This window comes from Schistocerca americana, chromosome 2 (genome assembly GCF_021461395.2).
Source record: "Schistocerca americana isolate TAMUIC-IGC-003095 chromosome 2, iqSchAmer2.1, whole genome shotgun sequence".
NCBI lineage: Eukaryota > Metazoa > Arthropoda > Insecta > Orthoptera > Acrididae > Schistocerca > Schistocerca americana.
In genome coordinates, this window is record NC_060120.1 from 1,085,428,625 (window position 1) to 1,085,452,653 (window position 24,029).

Consider the following 24,029-nt stretch of genomic DNA (forward strand, 5'->3'; position numbering starts at 1 on the left):
GCCTTGGGGGAGCCAGTCTTGACAAAACTCTACCATCTGGTGAGCAAGATGTGTGAGTCAGGCGAAATACCTTCAGACTTCAAGAAAAATACAATAATTCAAATCCCAAAGAAGGCAGGTGTTGACAATTGTGAAAACTACCGAACTATCAGATTAATAAGTCACAGCTGCAAACTACTAACGCGAATTCTTTACAGACGAATGGAAAAACTGGTAGAAGCTGACCTCAGGGAAGATCAGTCTGGATTCCGTAGAAATGTTGGAACACGTGAGGCAATACTGACCTTACGACTTAAGGAAAGGCAAACCTATGTTTGTAGCATTTGTAGACTTAGAGAAAGCTTTTGACAATGTTGACTGGAATACACTCTTTCAAATTCTAAAGGTGGCAGGGATAAAATACAGGGAGCGAAAGGCTACTTACAATTTGTACAGAAACCAGATGGCAATTATAAGAGTCGAGGGTCATGAAAGGGTAGCAATGGCTGGGAAGGGAGTGAGACAGGGTTGTAGCCTCTCACCAATGTTATTCAATCTGTATATTGAGCGAGCAGTAAAGGAAACAAAAAAATTCGGTGTAGGTATTTAAATCGATGGAGAAGAAATAAAAACTTTGAGGTTCGCCGATGACATTGTAATTTTGTCAGAAACAGCAAAGGATTTGGATGAGCAGTTGAACGGAATAGACAGTGTCTTGAAAGGAGGATATAAGATGAACATCAACAAAAGCAAAACAAGGATAATGGAATGTAGTCGAATTAAGTCGGGTGATGCTGAGGGAATTAGATTAGGAAATGTGACACTTAAAGTAGTAAAGGAGTTTTGCTATTTGGGGAGCAAAATAACTGATGATGGTTGAAGTAGAGAGGATATAAAATGTAGACTGGCAATGGCAAGGAAAGCGTTTCCGAAGAAGAGAAATTTGTTAAAATCGTGTATCGATTTAAGTGCCAGGAAGTCATTTCTGAAAGTATTTGTATGGAGTGTAGCCATGTATGGAAGTGAAACATGGACGATAAATAGTTTGGACAAGAAGAGAATTGAAGCTTTCGAAATGTGGTGTTAGAGAAGAATGCTGAAGATTAGATGGGTAGATCACGTAACTAATGAGGAGATATTGAATAGAATTGCGGAGAAGAGGGGTTTGTGGCACAACTTGACAAGAAGAAGGGACCAATTGGTAGGACGTGTTCTGAGGCATCAAGGGATCATAAATTTAGCATTGGAGGGCAGCGTGGAGGGTAAAAATCATAGAACGAGACCAAGAAATGAATACACTAAGCAGATTCAGAAGGATGTAGGTTGCAGTAAGTACTGGGAGATGAAGAAGCTTCCTTAGGATAGAGTCTAGTACCTTCCGCCGAGGAAGTTGAACGCGCAGCAGAACAAATGGACGTGGTCAGCCCATAGAGGGCTCCGCCTCCGCGGCGGCTATTCTGCGCAGCGGCTCTCGCACAGCGAGTGCGCCACCGCTAAGCCACGTGCAGACAGCGGCCAATAGCCGCTCCCTCCGGTTTGGTATATAGGGACCCGCTGTGCCCTAGTCCAGCCAGTCTGGTACTTGCTCTGGATTTTGTTTCTATCTCGGCGGTACTGCTTTCTGGTCATTGCTCGTTGTTGACATTTGCCTGGCTCTGGTTCCGAGTGGATTTACGTTTGGTGTTTGGTGTTGTGGTTTCCATAAGCCTCCGTTGTTTATCTCTTCCTTGTTGTGTCGCTCATAGTCGGTCGTGGTCGGTTGTTGTCAGTTGTCGTTGGTCTGTTGTCCGACTCGTCCTGCGTTTACCCGGTGGTGCGTGCTCCACTGCCGGCAGCTTCTCCGCCTGGCAGCTCCGATCCGCAGCCCAAGGCATTCCCGCTGTTGGTTGTGGTTACTACAGAGAGCTGCATTAAACCAGTCTCAGGACTGAAGACCACAACCACAACAACAACAACATAATCATGTCTGTCTCATCATCTTTTCTCCCAGATTAATATAATCACTCTGTGTATTTGTATCTCGCCAATACTGTCATAACATAAGCCCGGCAGTGAGGGGAACTTCTCTATGCTAAAATCTTGAAGTTGCCCAAGTGTGTACACTGTGGCAATACAGCTCACAAGGTGCAACACTACAGTCAGTTTCCACATCTGAAATTCAAGAAAAAGTTTTATTTCAGTAGAACCCTGTCAACCTATTGGCATGCTCTGTTAAAGATTTGTTTCCCTTTAAACTAGTGATCGCATTTGGATCCTTTCTCCTTACAACAGTGTATGGGCCATGCTACTGCATGTCTAGTTTATGGCTTGTGCCCCCTTCTAACACTTTCATCATGCAATCGAACTATGGAAAGTCGAGGAAGGAATGTAACAGTATTACGAGAAGGAAAGTTCCTACTCTTCATATAGCGGAGATGCTGAGTCAAAGGTAGGCACAACAAAAAGATTTTAACACTTAAAGCTTTCGGCCAGTGGCCTTTGTCAACAATAGAAACACACACACACACACACACACACACACACACACACACGTGACTGCAGTCTCAGGCAACTGAAACCGCACTGCAGGCCATTGGCCAAAAGCTTTAAGTGTGAATAGCTTTTGTCATACATTAAGACTTGTCCACCTGTTTTAAAATCTGTCGGATTTTGGGCTCTATCACAGTCCTCTTTGTTCTTCTCCTCACACTTTTTATTATAATCTCTGGCACAGTGGTGCATCTGCCTCATTTTCTCTTTTAGTTCAAATACATAATCATTGTAATTATGAGTAACAGTTGCAGGATAGCTCTAAAATATACCCCGGTATGTTACATGCTCTAACAAAAAATAACTCATGTGGTGTATAATTCGTGGTTCTACCTGATTGAGCACTTCTGATACAGTGTCTGAGGAATTCTGCTATAATTCGGTGTAATCTTTCCAATGCTCCATTCTTTTGGGGATGATGGCAAGTCAGTAAGCTACCAGTCCTTAACACTCTGCACACTCTCTGCCACCGTTGTCACTGAGTAGTATTACTGAGGGTATCCCAAACCTTTCAACTGTATCTGCATCCTACTTGTCTGTCGGTTCTGCTACAGTGAACTTTTTAGAGTATCCTTGAATGTTAGTATATATCAATTATTTCTGTCTGTTACCATCAGTGGACCAACGATATCAATGTTCCACCTGATGTCGATGCTATAAACAGTGGCATTTTTGTCTTATTTTGTGTTATTTGATTTTTTTACTGCTAGCGCATTTTCTAGTGTAGCTCTCAGTATCCTCCTCTGTCCCAGGCCACGTTCATTACTTCTTAATTTGATTGTAAGTTCTTACGATCCCTCGATGGCCACCTATGGGGGCATCACGGAATTTCTGCAGAAATTCCACCTTTTCTTCGGCAGCTATCTCCTGCTGTTCGTCATCCTCGACTGCTGGCACTTCCTTACTTTCATTTTCCCCTATTTCAGTAGCAGCTGACTGTACTTGAACAGTGCGTGTGCTACACAGTTGTTCTTGCATTTCTCGTATACTATTTCATAATCGTACTCCTCTAATATCAGTCTGAAATACATTAAGCGTGATGACGGATCAGTAATATTTCTGACCGACTCCGATGGTGTATGATTATAAAAATAGTGAACTTGTGACCAAAACGTATGGTCTGAAATGTTTGACTACCCACACTACAGCCAATAACTCTCTCTCAGTGGTGCTATAATTTTACTCTGCATTGTTCAAAGTTCTGAACACATATGCAACTGGAAGATCGTTACCTACTTCCTCTCACCTAAGAACTGAGTCAGTAGCGTCCTGGCTCGTGTCTGGTGCTTATAAACTTTTTTGAAAAGTCTGGGTACTGTAATATGGGGGGCACGGAGTAGCTTCTGTTTTAGCACTTGGAACGCCTCTTCCTACTTGGTGCCCCATTCGTACATAACACCTTTTTTCAACAACAAGTGTAGTGGTTTTGCCACTTTACTAAAGTCACTTAGGAAACATCTATAGTACCTGACTAACCCGAGGAAACTTTTTAATGCTTTCGTTGTACTGGGCTGGGAATATTACATCACTGTTCTAGTTTTTTTGAGTCTGGATTTAACTCATCTTTGTTTAAGACATGTCCCATATATGTGACATCCTTCCTTAAAAAAGCCACAAATCCACATTTATCTTCTGCAACTTCAAACTATGTTGCCTTAGCCTCTCAGAAGCCTCACCCAATTGAGTACTGTGTTCTTCCATCGACGGGCTGAAAATTACGTCGTCTAAATAAATAACCATTTTTCCACCCTGTAAATCCATTAGAACTGAATTCATCCAATTTTGGATGCAGAACAGCACCCCATTGGTATTCTTTTGTATATATAATGGGTGTATGGTGTACTAAAAGCTGTCAGCTCTCAGTTTTGTCCCTCTGTTATCACCTGATAATATCCCATCGCTAGTGGAAAGAGTGGGCTGACATTAATTTCATTTAGTTTTCTGTAATCAGCTACCACCCTTCATTTCTTTTTACCAGATGCATCCGCCTTTTTGGGAATCGTGAACAACAGGAAATTATAGCCACCTGTTGAAGGTACTATTGTATCGTCCTCCAGCATCTGACTTATCTCCTGTTGTAGTGCTTCTTTCTGAGAGTCTGGTATTTTGTAAGGGCGATAGCAAATTACTCGTCCTTCTGCTTCGGACATAAGTTTTGTTTAATGTTGGATTGTATCTGTATATGTAAACTTAGCCCTTGGCAAATGGAAGATATCATTACAAGGAGAACACACCTCTATTATGGATTGTTTTTCTATGGCATTTAAATAATATAACTGCAAGTTTTCTTTTAAATTAACTGATCTTCAATTTTTTCTCCCTCCCTGTGTACTTGCACTTCTGTCTCTGTACACAGGGGTTTCCTTGGTTTAATCAATTACTACACCGTGCCCTCCGCCACACACCGTCGAGTAGCTTGCGGAGTATGAATGTGGATGTAGATGCTTTAAAAAAAATCTTTACCAATTAAAAAGATGAATCTTATGTTTCACTTTTAATTCCTGGTCTATCCGAAGATCTAAAACTGCTGTACTACACGTATCTACGGTAGAATGTTTCACTCTTTAAATCCCGATCTATGTCAGTATCTAAAGCTGCTGTCCCATACAAATTTATGACCGGGCTTGTGACACCTTTAATCTGTATTCTTTCTTCAGGTCTATACCTGACTTGGCTTTGCAGATGCTTCATATTGAACAAACTAATTTGTACTCCTTTATGCAGAAGCAATTTTTATGGGCTTTCTGCAGTCTTTGGGCAGAACTCATTTTTACATTCACAGTCGACTTTGAATATCTTTCCCGATTCGGCATAAGGTAACAGTAATCTAATGCTTTTCTTTCATTTACGTGCTTCTTATTTTTCGCAGGATCCCCTGCTTTCTCATTGCACTCTCTAGCTGTGGGCCCTGGCCCTGACATACATAACACACAACTGGCTTCGCTTTCTTACAAGGACCTCTATGTCCCAGTAGGCCCTTAAATTACAACTTCTGCACCCGACCGTCTTCGGGGCCTCCGGTTCTCGACATGCTCTACTTTGCGAATTCTTTTGTCGAGTCTGCAATCTCACGTCAAATGCCCCGATTTGCGACAGGTTTTATACTACACATTACACTACACGTGCAATCCGTAGACGAGTGCCCTACACACCTACACGAGAAACACTAGAGGGTGACCTTCCTCTTCTCGCCCTGACGACTTTTATCACAAAATCCTTTTTCCTCGCTGGGCACAATTGGCAACGCTGGACCGAAGATGTGTAAGGCCCCTGTCTATTTCGAAAATTGTTATGGAAATACCCCACACCTAACACCAGAAAATTTTTACCTTTGACATGTGCTAACACTGAATAGAGGTAAGACAGAGATTTGAGGCGAGTCTGCAATTTCCGACATGTGAGGAGCGAATGCTAAAAAACAAATACCCAGTGGAGGCAGGTTGATGACTCGGATCAGCGCCAAACACTGTCACGGGGCACGTTCGAGAGGCGTAGGTTTTGCAACTCGACAGGGTGCTTGCAGCAGGAGACTCGTGGAATTTGGGGGATCTGATTTATGGGTGATCAGACTAAGTACTACACTGGAGGCTAATTCTGAAAATTAAAAAGGGAAGAGGAGGCAGAAGACAATGTGTGAATCTAAGGGGTTGGGCACTAACAGAACTAGCGAACACTGGCAACATGTTACGTACAAATTGAGAGCAGCACTCGGGCTAGAAAAGCAGACCTTTCGGAGTTTACTGAGATAGGCCACGAGCGCCACAGAGTTGGTGCCCCAGTGATCTGTCTGAGCGCCATTTCTGTATACAAAAACGTGAGTTTTTGAAGAACCATGGTGGTGCAGTATTTCTTCCTTCCTATAGTTGACCTACCACTCCACTGGCACTCAACGACCTTCGGCCGATCTGATGAGTTGTTCTGCACCTCCAGAGTCCTTCTGGCCGACCACATTCAGATTCCTCCCCTTCTCCTACTTGCTAGGTAGCGATGCCCCTGGACTTTACATTAACAAACTCCAAGTTTGGTTGCAATAGCATTCAGCTGAAAGCTGAAAACCACTGTCATTCCTGTTATGGTCAGCAACAACAGTGTTTTATGTCACTTGGCTCCACCCCCAGTCCTTTAGTGAGAGGGGATTGCTGTAGTAGTACTCTAACCTATGTAAACCCTCTGATGTTGCAGTTCTCAGGAGCAAGTATCGAGCGTGGTGCCTCTCCATCTACTCTGATGCCTTACAATAGCATCGAGGCGGTGGATGGTGTTACTAGTTAATTCTCTGAAGTGAAGCTTCTCCCCTGGGACACCTGCCCAAAGCATCTGCAGTTTTCAGGGCTCTAGTGTTACTATGTAGCTCTGGTAGCCTAAACACTACCACTTTTGCCTGCTCTCTGCATTGTCTCTCTGATTTCCTGTCCTGGAGGCCCTCGATGGCTTACAACAGTCTGAAGCATAACGACGTGCGAGTCATTAAGTCGTCGATATGTGACAGGGGAGCAGCACTATTGCTTTTGTTTTGATTAAACAGCTTTATGAGTAAAGTCCTGCTCACCTTGTCCAGAACCATGTCTGCAACTGTAATGCACACTAATGCACACGTTTCAGTCCTATGTTACCATACCTGTGCCTGCGCCTTACTGCACGTCATTATACTAACACTACTAACAGTGCAAATCCTGCAGCAAAAAGTGTGAACATCATTTCTGGAAAGTTGGGTACCCGCAAAATAAATAGTTTTCCATCCCTGCTGGCTCAAGCAGTGAAAGTTAATCATAATCACAATGTACAAACTGAGTAATGTTGGGAATAGCATTGCTTCCTTTTAATATCCTTCGACTTGTGACTGCTAATTGGTTTCTGTACAAGTTAACAGTAACTCATCTCTCCCTATATATTATCCCTGCTACCTTCAGAATTTCAGGGAGTGTATTTCTGTTAACACTGTAAAAAGCTTTCTCTAAATCTGCAATTGCTATAAATGTAGGTTTGCCTTTTTTTAACTTGTCTTCTGAAATAAGTCTTAGAGTTAGTAGGATCTCACATTTCTGTATTTACCTGGAACCCAAACTGATCTTCTCTGAGGTCAGCCTGTAACAGTTTTTCCATTCTTCTGTAAGTAATTTGACAATTCAATAATATTCACACCTGTTACAACCTGCCATTTTTGGAATTGATATTAATATACTCTTCTGGAGGTCATAAGGTATTTTGCTTGTCTCATATATCTTGCCCAAAATGTGGAAAGTCTTGCTGTCACTAAGATGTCAGTAATCCTGAGGGACTGTCAGCTGCTCCAGGGGCCTTACATCTTTCAGTGCTATGTGAAAGTCTTCTTGCAGTTTTATATCTCCCATCTCATCTATATTTATGTCCTCGCCCATTTCTTTATACTTCTCACAAGTTTATTTCCCTTGTATGGCCCTTCGATGTATTCCTTCCACCTTTTACCTTTATCTTCTTTGATTAGTACTGGTTTGCCATGTGAGCTCTCGACATTTGCATTGCTGCTCTCTTTTCCAAAGTTATCTTTAATTTGTCTGTGGACAGCACCTATCTTGCCACTGCTTGTCCATGCTTGTATAGCCTTTTATTTGTTCTCTTTTCCAATTTGTACTTTCTTTCAATCTCATTTATTTAGGTGTCTGTATTCCCTTTGGTTCCTTGTTGCATTTCTTTATTTTCTTCTTTCATTGGTAAAATTCAGTAGCTTTTGTGTTATCCAAAGATTTCTTCTGAGCCTTGTCCTTTTGACTATGTCATACTCTGCTGGCTTCATTATTTTATCAAACTAAACAGCTGTCATCGGACATCCACAACAAAAAAATCAACGAACAATGTAGAACAAAAAATGAGATTAAAAGAAAAAAAGCCTCCCCTTCACTTTTATTTCTTTGTCCTCTTTCCGTCAATTGTTGCCTAATGCTCCCTGTAAGCTTACCCAGGTCCCATTTCTTTAATTACTTATTTTTCTGCAATTTCTTCTGTTTTGATTTGCAGTTCATAATGAATATATTATAGTCAATCCCCACATCAGCCCATGGAAATGGTTTGGAGTTTTAAATCTGCTGTTGAAATATCTGGCTTACCATTATATAATCTATCTCCAGTGTGTCTTTCTCTTCCACATCATACTTCAAAGATTTGCAACAATTAAATTACACTCTATGCATAATTACACCAGGCAGCTTCCCCTTTCATTCCTTTCTTCTTGTCCATGTTCTGCTATTAATTTTCCTTCTCTTCCTTTTTCTACAGTCTAATTCCAGTCTCCCACCACAATTCAATTGCTTACTCAATTGATTTTCTGGATAATTTCTTCTATCTCATTAAACATTGTTTTTAAGCGCTTCATCATCTGTGGAGGTAGTAGGAATATAAACCTGTACTGCTGTCAAATTTGTCGGCTTCATGTCTATCTTGGCTTTGATAATGTGTTCACTGTACTGTTGGTAGAAGCTTGCTTGTGTGGTTACTTTCTTATTCATTATTAGACCTACTCCTGTGTCACCTCTGTTTAATTTATAACCCTAAGCTCACCTGACTGGATGTCCTGCCACCACACTTCACTAATTACCGCTCTATTTAACTTCGGCTTATCCATTTCCCTTTTTAAACTCTCTAATCTACCTTCCCGCTAAAGGAATCTAACGCTCCACATCCTAATCTGTAGAATACCACTTTTGTGTTTCCTTATGAGTACATCTTGTCGAATATTCACCACTTGGAGATTCGAATGGAGGATTATTTTAACTCCAGAGTATTTTACCCAAGAGACTGCCACCATCATTTAATTGTACAGTGAAGCTGCACGTCCTCAGGAAAAATAACAGCTGTAATTTACCCTCACTTTCAGCCTTCGGAGCAGAGCACAGCAAAGCCTTGTGGGCTAAAAATTATGAGATGCGAATTTAATGTTTTTGTATTTCAAGGAGTCTCACATAGGTGGCCAGGTCTGGCACTGTGTCGGAACAGGTAGGTCAGATGGGGTCAGTCACTGTGTAATGTGGTGGGCCGTCACCCAGGCCATCTGCCAGATGGTGTATGGGTTTTAATGAGAATAAAGTGAATGAGTTAGGAGTGGCCTCAGAAAGAAGTCCAAGAAAACCACTCCACCCAATATAGGTTTTAATCAAGAATAAATTGGATAAGTTAGGTGTAACATCAAAAATATGTCCAAGAAAACCACTGCGTCATATTGTCATGGTACTTGTGCAGAAAGAAGGGTGAGGAAATCACTGTACTATATCCACTCGGGAGTGGTGTGTTGGCAGTACCTGCTAGCAGGGCTGTGCATGGATGTGGACTGAAACCTTGCAAAGTAACAGGAGAGTACAGCACAAGCCAAACAGGTCAGGTGAGAGTACTGTGACTGGCAGTTGCAGTCTATGCATGCCAGAGAGACTAATCCTGGGGAATGCCCTATTTTTCTGACAAAGATGCATGTCTACATTTATTGGCGTACTTCAATTCACAGGAGAGAGGTTGTCAGAGTTCTGAAAATTCTCACCAGTTGCATCGAGAATGCCTGCAGGAGTGAAAATGGCTGTGTGGTGTGCGATTAGTACTACATGAATTATTAGGCTGGACTTTCTCCACCAAAATTGTAAGTTCTGTGTGTGTGTGTGTGTGTGTGTGTGTGTGTGTGTAGACTGCAACCCTTTTTTCAAAACAGTTCAGTTACTCTCATTTCTGGTAGGACAGTGTAAGTACTCACATTACTGGTATGTCTATGACAGTGTTATGAGGTGTCCTGTTCCTTGGAACACCTTGTGGAAGCCCACTGTCATAGATAATGGCACTGGCCGTGAGTGATTATACAGTTTCTGCTGTTAGATAACTGTATGTTTTTTTAGTTTTTGCACTCATATTCTTCACATTACTGCAATTTGTTGATATATTTTATGTGCATTTTCTTGTACACCAATGTGCCACAAACAGACAGAAATATTTTACAAATGGAATAACTTCTCTATAGTGTGTGTTCTCCATGGAGCCTGCAGACACTGATACGTCTGTCCTGGTGCTGTGCACAGAATTGAGACTCAACCTGAGACGATTTTGTGGCGTTTGTGCTGTGTCCAGATACTATAATTGTGGTAAAAATTAACATACAATTACTGTCACAGTATGCAATGTGTAATACGGATGAACGTGAATCACAAACTATTCAGTCGTTATAGAATCCCTACACATTTCTAAACGTGACTGTGAAGTTGTGGAATATGAGCACTATATAGCTCAGCTTTGTTTGACTGTGAAGCTATTCGGGGTTCGCAGTACTGTTTCTTTGGCACAGTGCGTTTTTGTCACCATTTCCCATTCGTGGCAAATGCGAACCTATACTGAATGTCATCTGCATGATCTTCCCCATGTCAATTGTCAGTATAAGTTGTATCGGGCTATAGAAATGACCATCTCATGCAGGAGGGCACAGTGAAAATGGCCACAGTAGACCGTAGTTGCCAAAAGTGTTGTGACTCGCCATCTTTCAAAGTGCCGCCGCACAGTTACGCGTGTCCTCTACATGCGGCGCTGTCTGCCAGCCACGCAGCAGCAGCGCCACCTAAGTGGCCAGCCAGCCAGCAGCCGCTAGACTCGGACTCAGTTATGATTTGACTGTTAAAGTGTACACACGTCTTACTCTGTTTACTTGATCTGTGACTTTCATGTATTGCGTCTTCCTTGAAATATATTTGTTCAACTTGAAGTTATAACAAAAAGAACACACCTTCTTCTGCTGCACAACTTAACAATGGTAGTTTACTTTTTATCCAAAGACAAAGGCTTTCTGCGACTTTAATATTTTTAGACGGCAGTGGTCCTGCAGTACGGATAATTCGGCCGTGCTATATTACGGGAGTGTTTGACTGTGTTTCGTCTGTGGACCCAAAGGCATCACTCACAATATGAGAGGAAAGAAGCTGTGAAATTTTAAGGTTCAGGCGATGTTCTCTCCAGAAGTTGAGACCTTGTTGAACAGTATAGCGTGCAACATCTAGAAATAGTAGCAAATTCTGCAGTCTAGTTAGCACAAGTGTGCAGTAACGTGAGGACTGTCTCAGTTCAGTCCTAGTGTTCTAAAAGTTGGGTGTGTTTGCTAATCAGAGGTTTGATTGGGATTACACCATCTCCCTTGGGGTACAGTTTATCCAGAGAACCCAAATATATAGCTTTCAAAATACATTTTGTTCAGTTTGCCAGGCAGCATTAAAAAATGCACTGATGGCCATCAAAATTTCAGCAACATCACTGTGGCAGTCTACAGACATTAGACTGCTCCATATTAGGAAAGATTATGCATGAGGTTTATCATTCAGAAATCACATTTGAATTTAGATTATTTGTGAGATGATAATGTTGTGCCCGGAGTAAGAAGGAGAAATTTATACTGGCACTTGTTGGAACCTGACAGCGACAGATTGTAGCTGGTTGGGACTTTGATATGTCTTCCTATGATACTGCCCCTGTCAGTCATGACTGTTATATGAATATGGCACCAGCAAGTTCGAGAGGACAGTTCACATAGCTGTGTAGAAAATTGATAACTCCACTGCACTGGCGCCCAAGAGAACAGGTATATTTTTGCTTAACTGTGTGGGATTGTGCAACTGCGTCACATACCTCAAGTGAGGAAACGGACTCGTTTGCAGCAAGACGAGTATCTGTGCAGACAGTCCAACAGCCTCTGGGTCTTCCATCGGCACGGTTGTGGAGAGAAGTGTTTCAATAGTGGTATGTTGGACACGAGAGTGGCAGTATATCATATTTTACCACAAATCCTACTACTCCATATGGCATCGTGGTTGATGTATGTGTATGTGAAGGCTCTGAGTTGCCAGATTGTATTTGTCAACATTTTGGCGGGCCAGCATCAGGTGTGATGGAACAGGTAGCCACCAGTTACACGATACCATCCAGTCCAATTTGGACAGCCAGTAATTTGGACAGCAGATGTCACATTTACAATGTGTTAACAGCGGTGGCCGGGCTCTGTCTTCTAAGTCTCTGTGACGTAACCTTTCAACAACATGATGCAAGATGGGATGTCAGCCTGCTTAGTTACCTGTGTCAGCATAGAGGGTGTTTGACTGTTGCTGTGGCCAGTAAATTCTTCAGACCTCTCACCCACTTATATCATTTGGTCACAGATTACCGAGAGACTCGCAAGCCACCACTATGCACCCTCTACACTTGATGAATTCTGACACAGACACAGACCCATATTTGTCATGCAAGCTCAGTCAGACTCCATGTCTAGGTGGATCAGAGCTATTGTTTCTGATTCATACACTGTATATTGCCAAATCACATATAGGTGTAGCTATTTATTCTCCCTGCTGTCCTCTAAATGCACCACAAGTAATTTTTTTTGTGCCATGATTCACTGCCCTTCTAATGGCCAGCAGTCTGGAAGATGTGAAGTAAATCCATTAATATGGCATGTTTTGTGAGCAAAAGAATGTGTTGCAGATGGCATCAAAGGCGAATAAGCATTTTTTTTTTTTTTTTTAATATATACAGGGTGATTCAAAAAGAATACCACAACTTTAAAAATGTGTATTTAATGAAAGAAACATAATATAACCTTCTGTTATACATCATTACAAAGAGTATTTAAAAAGGTTTTTTTTTCACTCAAAAACAAGTTCAGAGATGTTCAATATGGCCCCCTCCAGACACACGAGCAATATCAACCCGATACTCCAACTCGTTCCACACTCTCTGTAGCATATCAGGCGTAACAGTTTTGATAGCTGCTGTTATTTCTCGTTTCAAATCATCAATGGTGGCTGGGAGAGGTGGCCAAAACACCATATCCTTAACATACCCCCATAAGAAAAAATCGCAGGGGGTAAGATCAGGGCTTCTTGGAGGCCAGTGATGAAGTGCTCTGTCACGGGCTGCCTGGTGGCCGATCCATCGCCTCGGGTAGTTGACGTTCAGGTAGTTACGGACAGATAAGTGCCAATGTGGTGGCGCTCCATCCTGCTGAAATATGAATTGTTGTGCTTCTTGTTCGAGCTGAGGGAACAGCCAATTCTCTAACGTCTCCAGATACTGTAGTCCAGTTACAGTAGCACCTTGGAAGAAAAAGGGACCAAAAACTTTATTGGATGAAATGGCACAGAAAACGTTCACCTTAGGCGAGTCACGTTCATACTGAGTTGTTTCCCGCGGATTCTCAGTGCCCCATATACAGACATTGTGACGGTTGACTTTCCCGTTAGTGTGGAAAGTTGCTTCATCACTAAACACAATCTTTGAAACGAAAGATTCATCTGTTTCCATTTGAGCAAGGATAAAATCACAGAAATCGATTCTTTTAATCTTATCAGCTGCAGACAGTGCTTGAACCAATTTCAGACGATAAGGTTTCATAACTAACCTTTTTCGTAGGACTCTCCATACAGTTGATTGTGGAATTTGCAGCTCTCTGCTAGCTCTGCGAGTCGATTTTCCTGGGCTGCGAACAAATGCTTGCTGGATGCGTGCTACATTTTCATCACTCGTTCTCGGCCGTCCAGAACTTTTCCCTTTGCACAAACACCCATTCTCTGTAAACTGTTTATACCAACGTTTAATACACCACCTATCAGGAGGTTTAACACCATACTTCGTTCGAAATGTATGCTGAACAACTGTTGTCGATTCAATTCTGCCGTACTCAATAACACAAAAAGCTTTCTGTTGAGCGGTCGCCATCTTAGCATCAACTGACGCTGACGCCTAGTCAACAGCACCTCAAGCGAACAAATGTACAACTAAATGAAACTTTATAGCTCCCTTAATTCGCCGACAGATAGTGCTTAGCTCTGCCTTTTGTCGTTGCAGAGTTATAAATTCCTAAAGTTGTGGTATTCTTTTTGAATCACCCTGTATATTCTGTTCCTCCAAATTGAGGCATATTAATCAGTGACATTTTTTAATGGTTATACTTGTTCACATCAAATAGGATTTCTTCTATTTCATATTTTTAATTTTCTCTATCAACTCATCATTATTAGTACATGAGTAAAAATTACTTTTGTGAACATTTTCTAACTTAATTTCATAACTTGTTGGATACTCTGCACTTAATCATATAGGAATGTAATTACAGATCGTTAACTGAAGATGGAATGTAATTACAGATCATTAACTGAAAATGCCCGCCCCCCATGAACCATGGACCTTGTTCGTTGGTGGGAAGGCTTGCGTGCCTCAGCGATACAGATAGCCATACCGTAGGTGCAACCACAACGGAGGGGTATCTTTTGAGAGGCCAGACAAACGTGTGGTTCCTGAAGGGGGGCAGCAGCCTTTTCAGTAGTTGCAAGGGCAACAGTCTGGATAATTGACTGATCTGGCCTTGTAACACTAACCAAAACGGCTTTGCAGTGCTGGTACTGTGAATGGCTGAAAGCAAGGGGAAACTACAGCCGTAATTTTTCCCGAGGGCATGCAGCTTTACTGTATGGTTAAATGATGATTGCTTCCTCTTGGGTAAAATATTCCGGAGGTAAAATAGTCCCCCATTTGGATCTCCGGGCGGGGACTACTCAAGAGGACATCATTATCAGGAGAAAGAAAACTGGCATTCTACGGTTCGGAGCATGGACTGTCAGATCCCTTAATCGGGCAGGTAGGTTAGAAAATTTAAAAAGGGAAATGGATAGGTTAGAGTTAGATATAGTGGGAATTAGTGAAGTTCGGTGGCAGGAGGAACAAGACTTCTGGTCAGGTGACTACAGGGTTATAAACACAAAATCTAATAGGGGTAATGCAGGAGTAGGTTTAATAATGAATAGGAAAATAGGAGTACGGGTAAGCTACTACAAACAGCATAGTGAACGCATTATTGTGGCCAAGATAGACACGAGCACACGCCTACTACAGTAGTACAAGTTTATATGCCAACTAGCTCTGCAGATGATGATGAAATTGATGAAATGTATGATGAGATAAAAGAAATTATTCAGATAGTGAAAGGAGATGAAAATTTAATAGTCATGGGTGACTGGAACTCGATAGTAAGAAAAGGAAGAGAAGGAAACGTAGTAGGCCACCATGGAATGGGGGTAAGGAATGAAAGAGGAAGCATGCCTGGTAGAATTTTGTACAGAGCATAACTTAATCATAGCTAACACTTGGTTCAAGAATCATGGAAGAAGGTTGTATACACGGAAGAAGCCTGGAGGTACTGGAAGGGCTCAGATAGATTATATAATGGCAAGACAGAGATTCAGGAACCAGTTTATAAAATGTTAGACATTTCCGGGGGAAGATGTGGGCTCTGACCACAATCTATAGGTTATGAAATGTAGACTAAAATTCCAATCCCAAAGAAAGCAGGTGTTGACAGATGTGAAAATTACCAAACTTTCAGTTTAATAAGCCACAGCTGCAAAATACTAACAAGAATTCTTTACAGATGAATGGAAAAAACTGGTAGAAGCTGACCTCGGGGAAGAGCAGTTTGGATTCTGTAGTAATTTTGGAACACGTGATTCAATACTGACCCTATGACTTATCTTAGAAAATAGATTAAGGAAAGCCTAACCTATGTTTCTAGCATTGGTTGACTTAGAGAAAGTTTTTGACAGTGTTGACTGGAATACTCTCTTTCAAATTCTGAAGGTGGCAGGGGTAAAATACAGGGAGCGAAAGGCTATTTGCAATTTGTACAGAAACCAGAAGGCAGTTATAAGAGTCGAGGGGCATGAAAGTGAAGCAGTGGTTGGGAAGGGAGTGAGACAGGGTTGTAGCCTATCCCCAATGTTATTCAATCTTTATATTGAGCAAGCAGTAAAGGAAACAAAAGAAAAATTCGGAGTGGGAATTAAAATCCATAGAAGAATTAAAAACTTTGAGGTTTGCCGATGACATTGTAATTCTGTCAAAGACAGCAAAGGACCTGGAAGAGCAGCTGAATGGATTGGACAATGTCTTGAAAGGAGGATATAAGATGAACATAAAAAAAACAAAATGAGGATAATGGAATGTAGTCGAATTAAATCGGGTGATGCTGAGGGAATTAAATTATGAAATGAGACGTTTAAAGTAGTAAATGAGTTTTGCTATTTGGGGAGCAAAGTAACTAACGATGGTTGACGTAGAGAGGATATAAAATGTAGACTGGCAATGGCAAGGAAAGCGTTTCTGAAGAAGAGAAATTTGTTAACATCGAGTATAGATTTAAGTGTTAGGAAGTCGTTTCTGAAATTATTTGTATGGAGTGTGGCCATGTATGGAAGTGAAACATGGACAATAAATAGTTTAGACAAGAAGAGAATAGAAGCTTTCGAAATGTGGTGCTACAGAAGAATGCTGAAGATTAGATGGGTAGATCACATAACTAATGAGGAGGTATTGAATAGAATTAGGGAGAAGATAAATTTGTGGCACACCTTGACTAGAAGAAGGGATTGGTTGGTAGGACATGTTCTGAGGCATCAAGGGATCACCAACTTAGTATTGGAGGGCAGTGTGGAGGGTAAAAATCGCATAGGGAGACCAAGAGATGAATACACTAAGCAGATTCAGAAGGTTGTAGGTTGCGGTAGGTACTGGTAGATGAAGAAGCTTGCACAAGATAGAGTAGCATGGAAAGCTGCATCAAACCAGTCTCTGGACTGAAGACCACAACAACAACAATAACAACTAAAAATGGTGGTATTAATAAACACATAATAAAATAAAGTGATGTACAGTGTGTATGTTATGTTTCGTGCTTCAAAGAAATCTCGCTTAAAGAAAAAAAAAAATTGATGGACTAATTATGTATCATTATGAAACAGTGTTGTGTATTTTGTGTCAGGTTAAGTTGTTAGGCCATGACACATTCGCAGATTCATCAAATAAATTTTCAAAAAATGTCAGTTTTAGTGTTGGACCTTCTTGCATAAATCAGTATAAACACACATGTTATCATGGTAAAAACTGAAATGATAATGACTGTTCCTCACTTTTGTTGCTGACCATCACAGATATATTTTATGTTCTGCAAGAACCTGTTGTCAGTGACACAGATCATTTGTACTCAGATGTTGGTGATGTAGCAGTAAAACAGTTGTTGTTAGGAGAAAAGCTCTGTATTTTTCATGTATCAGTTACTGTTTTTATACCGCATAGAATTCTATCTTTGCAAAAATCAGATGTAGTTCTGTGATTTGATTATAAGAAGCTTGTGTTTCATTTATGGTATTTCATATACTTATGCATAAATACGAGGGCAGTTCAATAAGTAATGCAACACATTTTTTTTCTGAAACAGGGGTTGTTTTATTCAGCATTGAAATACACCAGGTTATTCCCCAATCTTTTAGCGACACAACACTATTTCTCAAAGTAATCTCCATTCAATGCTACGGCCTTACGCCACCTTGAAATGAGGGCCTGTATGCCTGCACGGTACCATTCCACTGGTCGATGTCGGAGCCAACGTCGTACTGCATCAATAACTTCTTCATCATCCGTGTAGTGCCTCCCACGGATTGCGTCCTTCATTGGGCCAAACATATGGAAATCCGATGGTACGAGATCGGGGCTGTAGGGTGCATGAGGAAGAACAGTCCACTGAAGTTTTGTGAGCTCCTCTCGGGTGCGAAGACTTGTGTGAGGTCTTGCGTTGTCATGAAGAAGGAGAAGTTCGTTCAGAAGACTGTAACCATGACTTTACCGGCTGAGGGTATGGCTTTAAACTTTTTCTTGGTAGGGGAATGGGTGTGGCGCCACTCCATTGATTGCCGTTTTGTTTCAGGTTCGAAGTGATGAACCCATGTTTCATCGCCTGTAACAATCTTTGACAAGAAATTGTCACCCTCAGCCACATGACGAGCAAGCAATTCCGCACAGATGGTTCTCCTTTGCTCTTTATGGTGTTCGGTTAGACAACGAGGGACCCAGCGGGAACAAACCTTTGAATATCCCAACTGGTGAACAATTGTGACAGCACTACCAACAGAGATGTCAAGTTGAGCACTGAGTTGTTTGATGGTGATCCGTCGATCATCTCGAACGAGTGTGTTCGCACGCTCCGCCATTGCAGGAGTCACAGCTGTGCACGGCCGGCCTGCACGCGGGAGATCAGAGAGTCTTGCTTGACCTTGCGGCGATGATGACACACGCTTTGCCCAACGACTCACCGTGCTTTTGTCCACTGCCAGATCACCGTAGACATTCTGCAAGCGCCTATGAATATCTGAGATGCCCTGGTTTTCCGCCAAAAGAAACTCGATCGCTGCCCGTTGTTTGCAACGCACATCCGTTACAGACGCCATTTTAACAGCTCCGTACAGCGCTGCCACCTGTCGGAAGTCAATGAAACTATACGAGACAAAGCGGGAATGTTTGAAAATATTCCACAAGAAATTTCTGGTTTTTTCAACCAAAATTGGCCGAGAAAAAAAATGTGTTGCATTACTTATTGAACTGCCCTCGTACATTAAGAGTGTTTTTTCTTTAGTAAAAAAAATTCTGTTTGAAACTGAATATCTCGAGGCCATTGCTCAAACAAACAAAATATTAAAGAAGCAATTTTCTGCACTTGAACTTGTAAATTCCATCAAATCAAAATAGCAAAAACAAATCTCTTTCTGCAATGTTTATACTATAAATCCTTGAGTAGTTTACCAATTTTTTGGCCTCATTATTATCGAGTTGGACCCCGAGGCCTTTCACACACTGTAGTTCGTCCACTTTATGGCTAGTTCTGGTGTGGCAGGCTACTATTGCTTGTTTGAAGGTGCTAAATTTATCTCTTTGTGAACTTAACAGTTAAACAGTTAGTTGTAAACCTCCTGTAGGCTTGTTCACCTGTCTTGTCAGCTGTATCTGCTTAAGTGGTTCTTATGCTTGTTTATCAACAAACTCTATATTATTTGGACTGCCCTGTAAAGACACTGAAAGATTTATAAAGCTTAAGAACGACAAAGAAAAGTATCACTTGAAGACTTATGCAGGTTAAAAACAAGAGTGTAGGGAAAGACAGGTAGCTACTAACCATCAAGACAACATACTAAGTTGCAAATGGGCACAATTAAAACACACTTACACATAAGCTTTTGGCAACAGCCTTAATCAGAAAAGGACAACACACACCATTCATTTACACAAGCAAACACACCTTGTGCACACACGCCTGTCAACTGCAGCAGCTCAGGCCAGAATGCTGATGATGTGCTCGCATGTGAACGAATGGTGTGCGTTTCTCTTTTTCCGATGAAGGCTTGCACCAAAAGCTTATGAGTGGGTGTCTTTTTAATTGAGCCTCTATGTAACTTAGCATGTTACCTTTATGGCAAGTAGCAGTCCAATTTTCCTACATTTTTGGTACTCCTGCCTGGAGTTTCCATTGTTTTAAGAACAATAGAGTCCATTCAGAGTGTATAGAGACCAGTAATTGGTTTCGACCTATGTGGATGAAAGTGAATGTGATGGCAGTACCATTGTTCCTATTTGGAAAAGTTCTTTGGAAGTAGGAATTTGTACCATTATTTCAGGAACCATTCCAGGCATTTAAACTCTGGTTTACACTTCCTTGCATGGATCATAAGCTTTGAACGTGTTGGATTAGGCATTTGTCAGTAATCAAAAGTTTATGGATATTTAATATTTGAGCTTCCTTTTATCCAGTGTACTGTAGTGATATATGATATGCTGTGCAACAAATTTTAAATTTATGAGAATAGTTTAGTGACCTTACCTGTAAATGATATTCTGTACTCTTATAAGAGGTTTCAGCTTGCTATGCACACCTACCTTCCTGCTGATGCGAAGCAACTATGAGAAACGAATTGAGCAATATTCCATCATCCTGCTTGAAAGCTGTCTCATTTAGGTGGACGTATCCTAATACTGCATTCTTCTGACTCTGTAGATGGTTACACACTCTAAAATATTCTGTCTGGATAGAGAATTATTTAGTTTCTCATTCTTGTGAGCATATACTTGCTACATCACCATAATTCTGAGCACCGAGATCCATGTATTGTATGTTTAATATGTAGCTAGTGACGCGTTCCTGCCAAATTCATGTTCCCGCTGTATTTATTATTTGTATTATTGTTTCAGTTATACCCAGAGGATCCACTGCCAAAAACTGTTTGCTTGGAGTGCTGCACGAAGTTGAATCAGTACTTTGATTTCTTTGAAACAAGCTCACGTGCACAGTTATCACTGCAGATATTATTTGATCCGAAAGTAGCCAAAGAAGAATTCAAAGCAGACTCTCTTGATATTGTCGCAAAGGTAGAACCCAATGACAGAACCAAAAAACCCTCAAGTGATCGTGACACTGGTGGAGGAGAAGATGATGATGATGAGGAGGAGGCGGAGGAGGAGGAAGAGGAAGAGGAGGAGGAAGAGGAAGGAGGAGATGGATCTAATTATAACATTGATGGTGCATTAGATGAAGTAAGTTAAGACTGTGTCTTACTGTTGACAGTTTTAAAGTTATTTGTAGGCATTAGAATCATCTTCATAGTGGCAGCTATCATTGCAGTGAGTGATTTCTGTCCTCTATAGTTTCTACATAATGCATTAATCTGTTCTTTGTTTGACTTCTGGGGCTCAGTTTCACTGCTGCTTTTACATAGCTTCTTTCATTCACATTGCTACCTTCCTATCAGATAAATTTGGGAACTGCCACTTTTTGTGAATTACATGATCGTGTATGAGGCAAGGACAATAAATGCCCACACAGCTCGTTGTTTTAAAAGTAATTAAAGTACTTTTAAATTTCCCATGCTAATAATACTTTGCATTGTTTACTCTTAAAAATGTCTTTTGCTTAGGACACATCATAAACTGACAGCAGCTATCGAGTGAGTTTTGTTGTTGCTGCCCAATTGAGTACACCCCTTCTCTTTATATTTAAGTACAAGAACTACTGGAATTTCATTATGGTAAGTGTCCATGTGACAAAATGTTAGTGAAAAGTGTTCACAATGCAGTACGTGTTCAAACTTTCTAAAATAACTGCATATCATCTTCATAATCATCACCATGATCATGATTATTATTGTCTTCATCATGCTGACTGTCTACCTTCAACGATGAGCCTTAAAAGGTGTTTGTTTGTCTGATACCCATGTTTGACAAGTACAATTGTTGTTGTTGTTGTTGTGGGCTTCAGTCCTGAGACTGGTTTGATGCAGCTCTCCATGCTACTTTATCCTGTGCAAGCTTCTTCATCTCCCAGTACCTACTGCAACCTACATCCTTCTGAATCTGCTTAGTGTATTGATCTCTTGGTCTCCCTCTACGCTTTTTACCCTCCACACTGCCCTCCAATGCTAAATTTGTGATCCCTTGATGCCTCAAAACATGTCCTACCAACTGATCCCTTCTTCTAGTCAAGTTGTGCCACAAACGTCTCTTCTCCCCAATCCTGTTCAATACCTCCTCATTAGTTACGTGATCTACCCACCTTATCTTCAGCATTCTTCTGTAGCACCACATTTCGAAAGCTTCTATTCTCTTCTTGTCCAAACTGGTTATCGTCCATGTTTCACTTCCATACATGGCTACACTCCATACAAATACTTTCAGAAACGACTTCCTGACACTTAAATCTATACTCGATGTTAACAAATTTCTCTTCTTCAGAAACGATTTCCTTGCCATTGCCAGTCTACATTTTATATCCTCTCTACTTCGACCATCATCAGTTATTTTACTCCCTAAATAGCAAAACTCCTTTACTACTTTGTGTCTCATTTCCTAATCTAATCCCCTCAGCATCACCCGATTTAATTTGACTACATTCCATTATCCTCGTTTTGCTTTTGTTGATGTTCATCTTATATCCTCCTTTCAAGACACTGTCCATTCCGTTCAACTGCTCTTCCAAGTCCTTTGCTGTCTCTGACAGAATTACAATGTCATCGGCGAACCTCAAAGTTTTTACTTCTTCTCCATGAATTTTAATACCTACTCCGAATTTTTCTTTTGTTTCCTTTACTGCTTGCTCAATATACAGATTGAATAACATTGGGGAGAGGCTACAACCCTGTCTCACTCCTTTCCCAACCACTGCTTCCCTTTCATGCCCCTCGACTCTTATAACTGCCATCTGGTTTCTGTACAAAATGTAAATAGCCTTTCGCTCCCTGTATTTTACCCCTGCCACCTTCAGAATTTGAAAGAGAGTATTCCATTTAACGTTGTCAAAAGCTTTCTCTAAGTCTACAAATGCTAGAAACGTAGGTTTGCCTTTTCTTAATCTTTCTTCTAAGATAAGTCGTAAGGTTAGTATTGCCTCAAGTGTTCTGATATTTCTACGGAACCCAAACTGATCTTCCCCGAGGTCCGCTTCTACCAGTTTTTCCATTCGTCTGTAAAGAATTCGCGTTAGTATTTTGCAGCTGTGAGTTATTAAACTGATAGTTCGGTAATTTTCACATCTGTCAACACCTGCTTTCTTTGGGATTTGAATTATTATATTCTTCTTGAAGTCTGTGGGTATTTCGCCTGTCTCATACATCTTGCTCACCAGATGGTAGAGTTTTGTCATGACTGGCTCTCCCAAGGCCATCAGTAGTTCTAATGGAATGTTGTCTACTCCCGGGGTCTTGTTTCGACTCAGGTCTTTCAGTGCTCTGTCAAATCTTCATGCAGTATCTTATCTCCAATTTCATCTTCATCTACATCCTCTTCCATTTCCATAATATTGTCCTCAAGTACATTGCCCTTGTATAAACCCTCTATATACTCCTTCCACCTTTCTGCTTTCCTTTCTTTGCTTAGAACTGGGTTGCCATCTGAGCTCTTGATATTCATACAAGTGGTTCTCTTCTCTCCAAAGGTCTCTTTAATTTTCCTGTAGGCAGTATCTATCTTACCCCTAGTGAGACAAGCCTCTACATCGTTACATTACAAGTACAATACAACAGTCACTGTCATAGATGAACACTCACTCATACCCACACACAGAAATTTGGTGTTGTATCTTGTTGCATTCCTGTGCATGACCAGATCCCATCATCTGGCTTCTCTTTATCAGTGTTTTTCAAGTGGTTATTGTTTTATTGTTGCTGCTCAACTCATAAGCTATGTTTCTTTGTGCTATGTAATATAAATTGTTATAAATACTTATATTCTCCAACACAACAGAAAAAACATAGTGTCAGCTTTAGATCATGACAACTGTGCATAGCTTGTTTTTATCAGTTAATGTTGAGATCTGCTGTTGGGAAGTCAATGAATTCTGTGTTGCAGTAATGACCTAAGTCTTTACCAGTCACTGTCATAGATGAACACACACACACACACACACACACACACACACACACACACACACACACACATTTGGGATTGTATCTTGTCGCATTCCTGTGCATGACCATTCAGCACACATAATACATTACATACTAAGCTTAACCTAAATTCTGTGGTGTAAGTGTTTTAACATTATGGTCATTATTGCTAATCTTTTGCTCTTTGTTTCTTGATAGATGAAGGATGAAGAATTATTGTCTATTGTGATCTTAATTGTGTAAACCTTTTTGCGTGGTGACTGTGATTTTCTTACTTTCCTGTGTCAC

The 24,029-nt window shown here is 41.0% G+C and overlaps 1 protein-coding gene across 1 annotated transcript in view; it reads left to right on the forward strand.

Moving 5' to 3' along the window:
- LOC124596488 (zinc finger protein 879-like) overlaps positions 1–24,029 on the forward strand; it is a 358,944-nt gene that overhangs the window by 49,858 nt on the left and 285,057 nt on the right. The window contains exon 2 of the mRNA XM_047135638.1: positions 20,557–20,898. Coding sequence (XP_046991594.1) covers positions 20,557–20,898 — 342 coding nt within the window. The remainder of the gene's footprint in view (positions 1–20,556; positions 20,899–24,029) is intronic.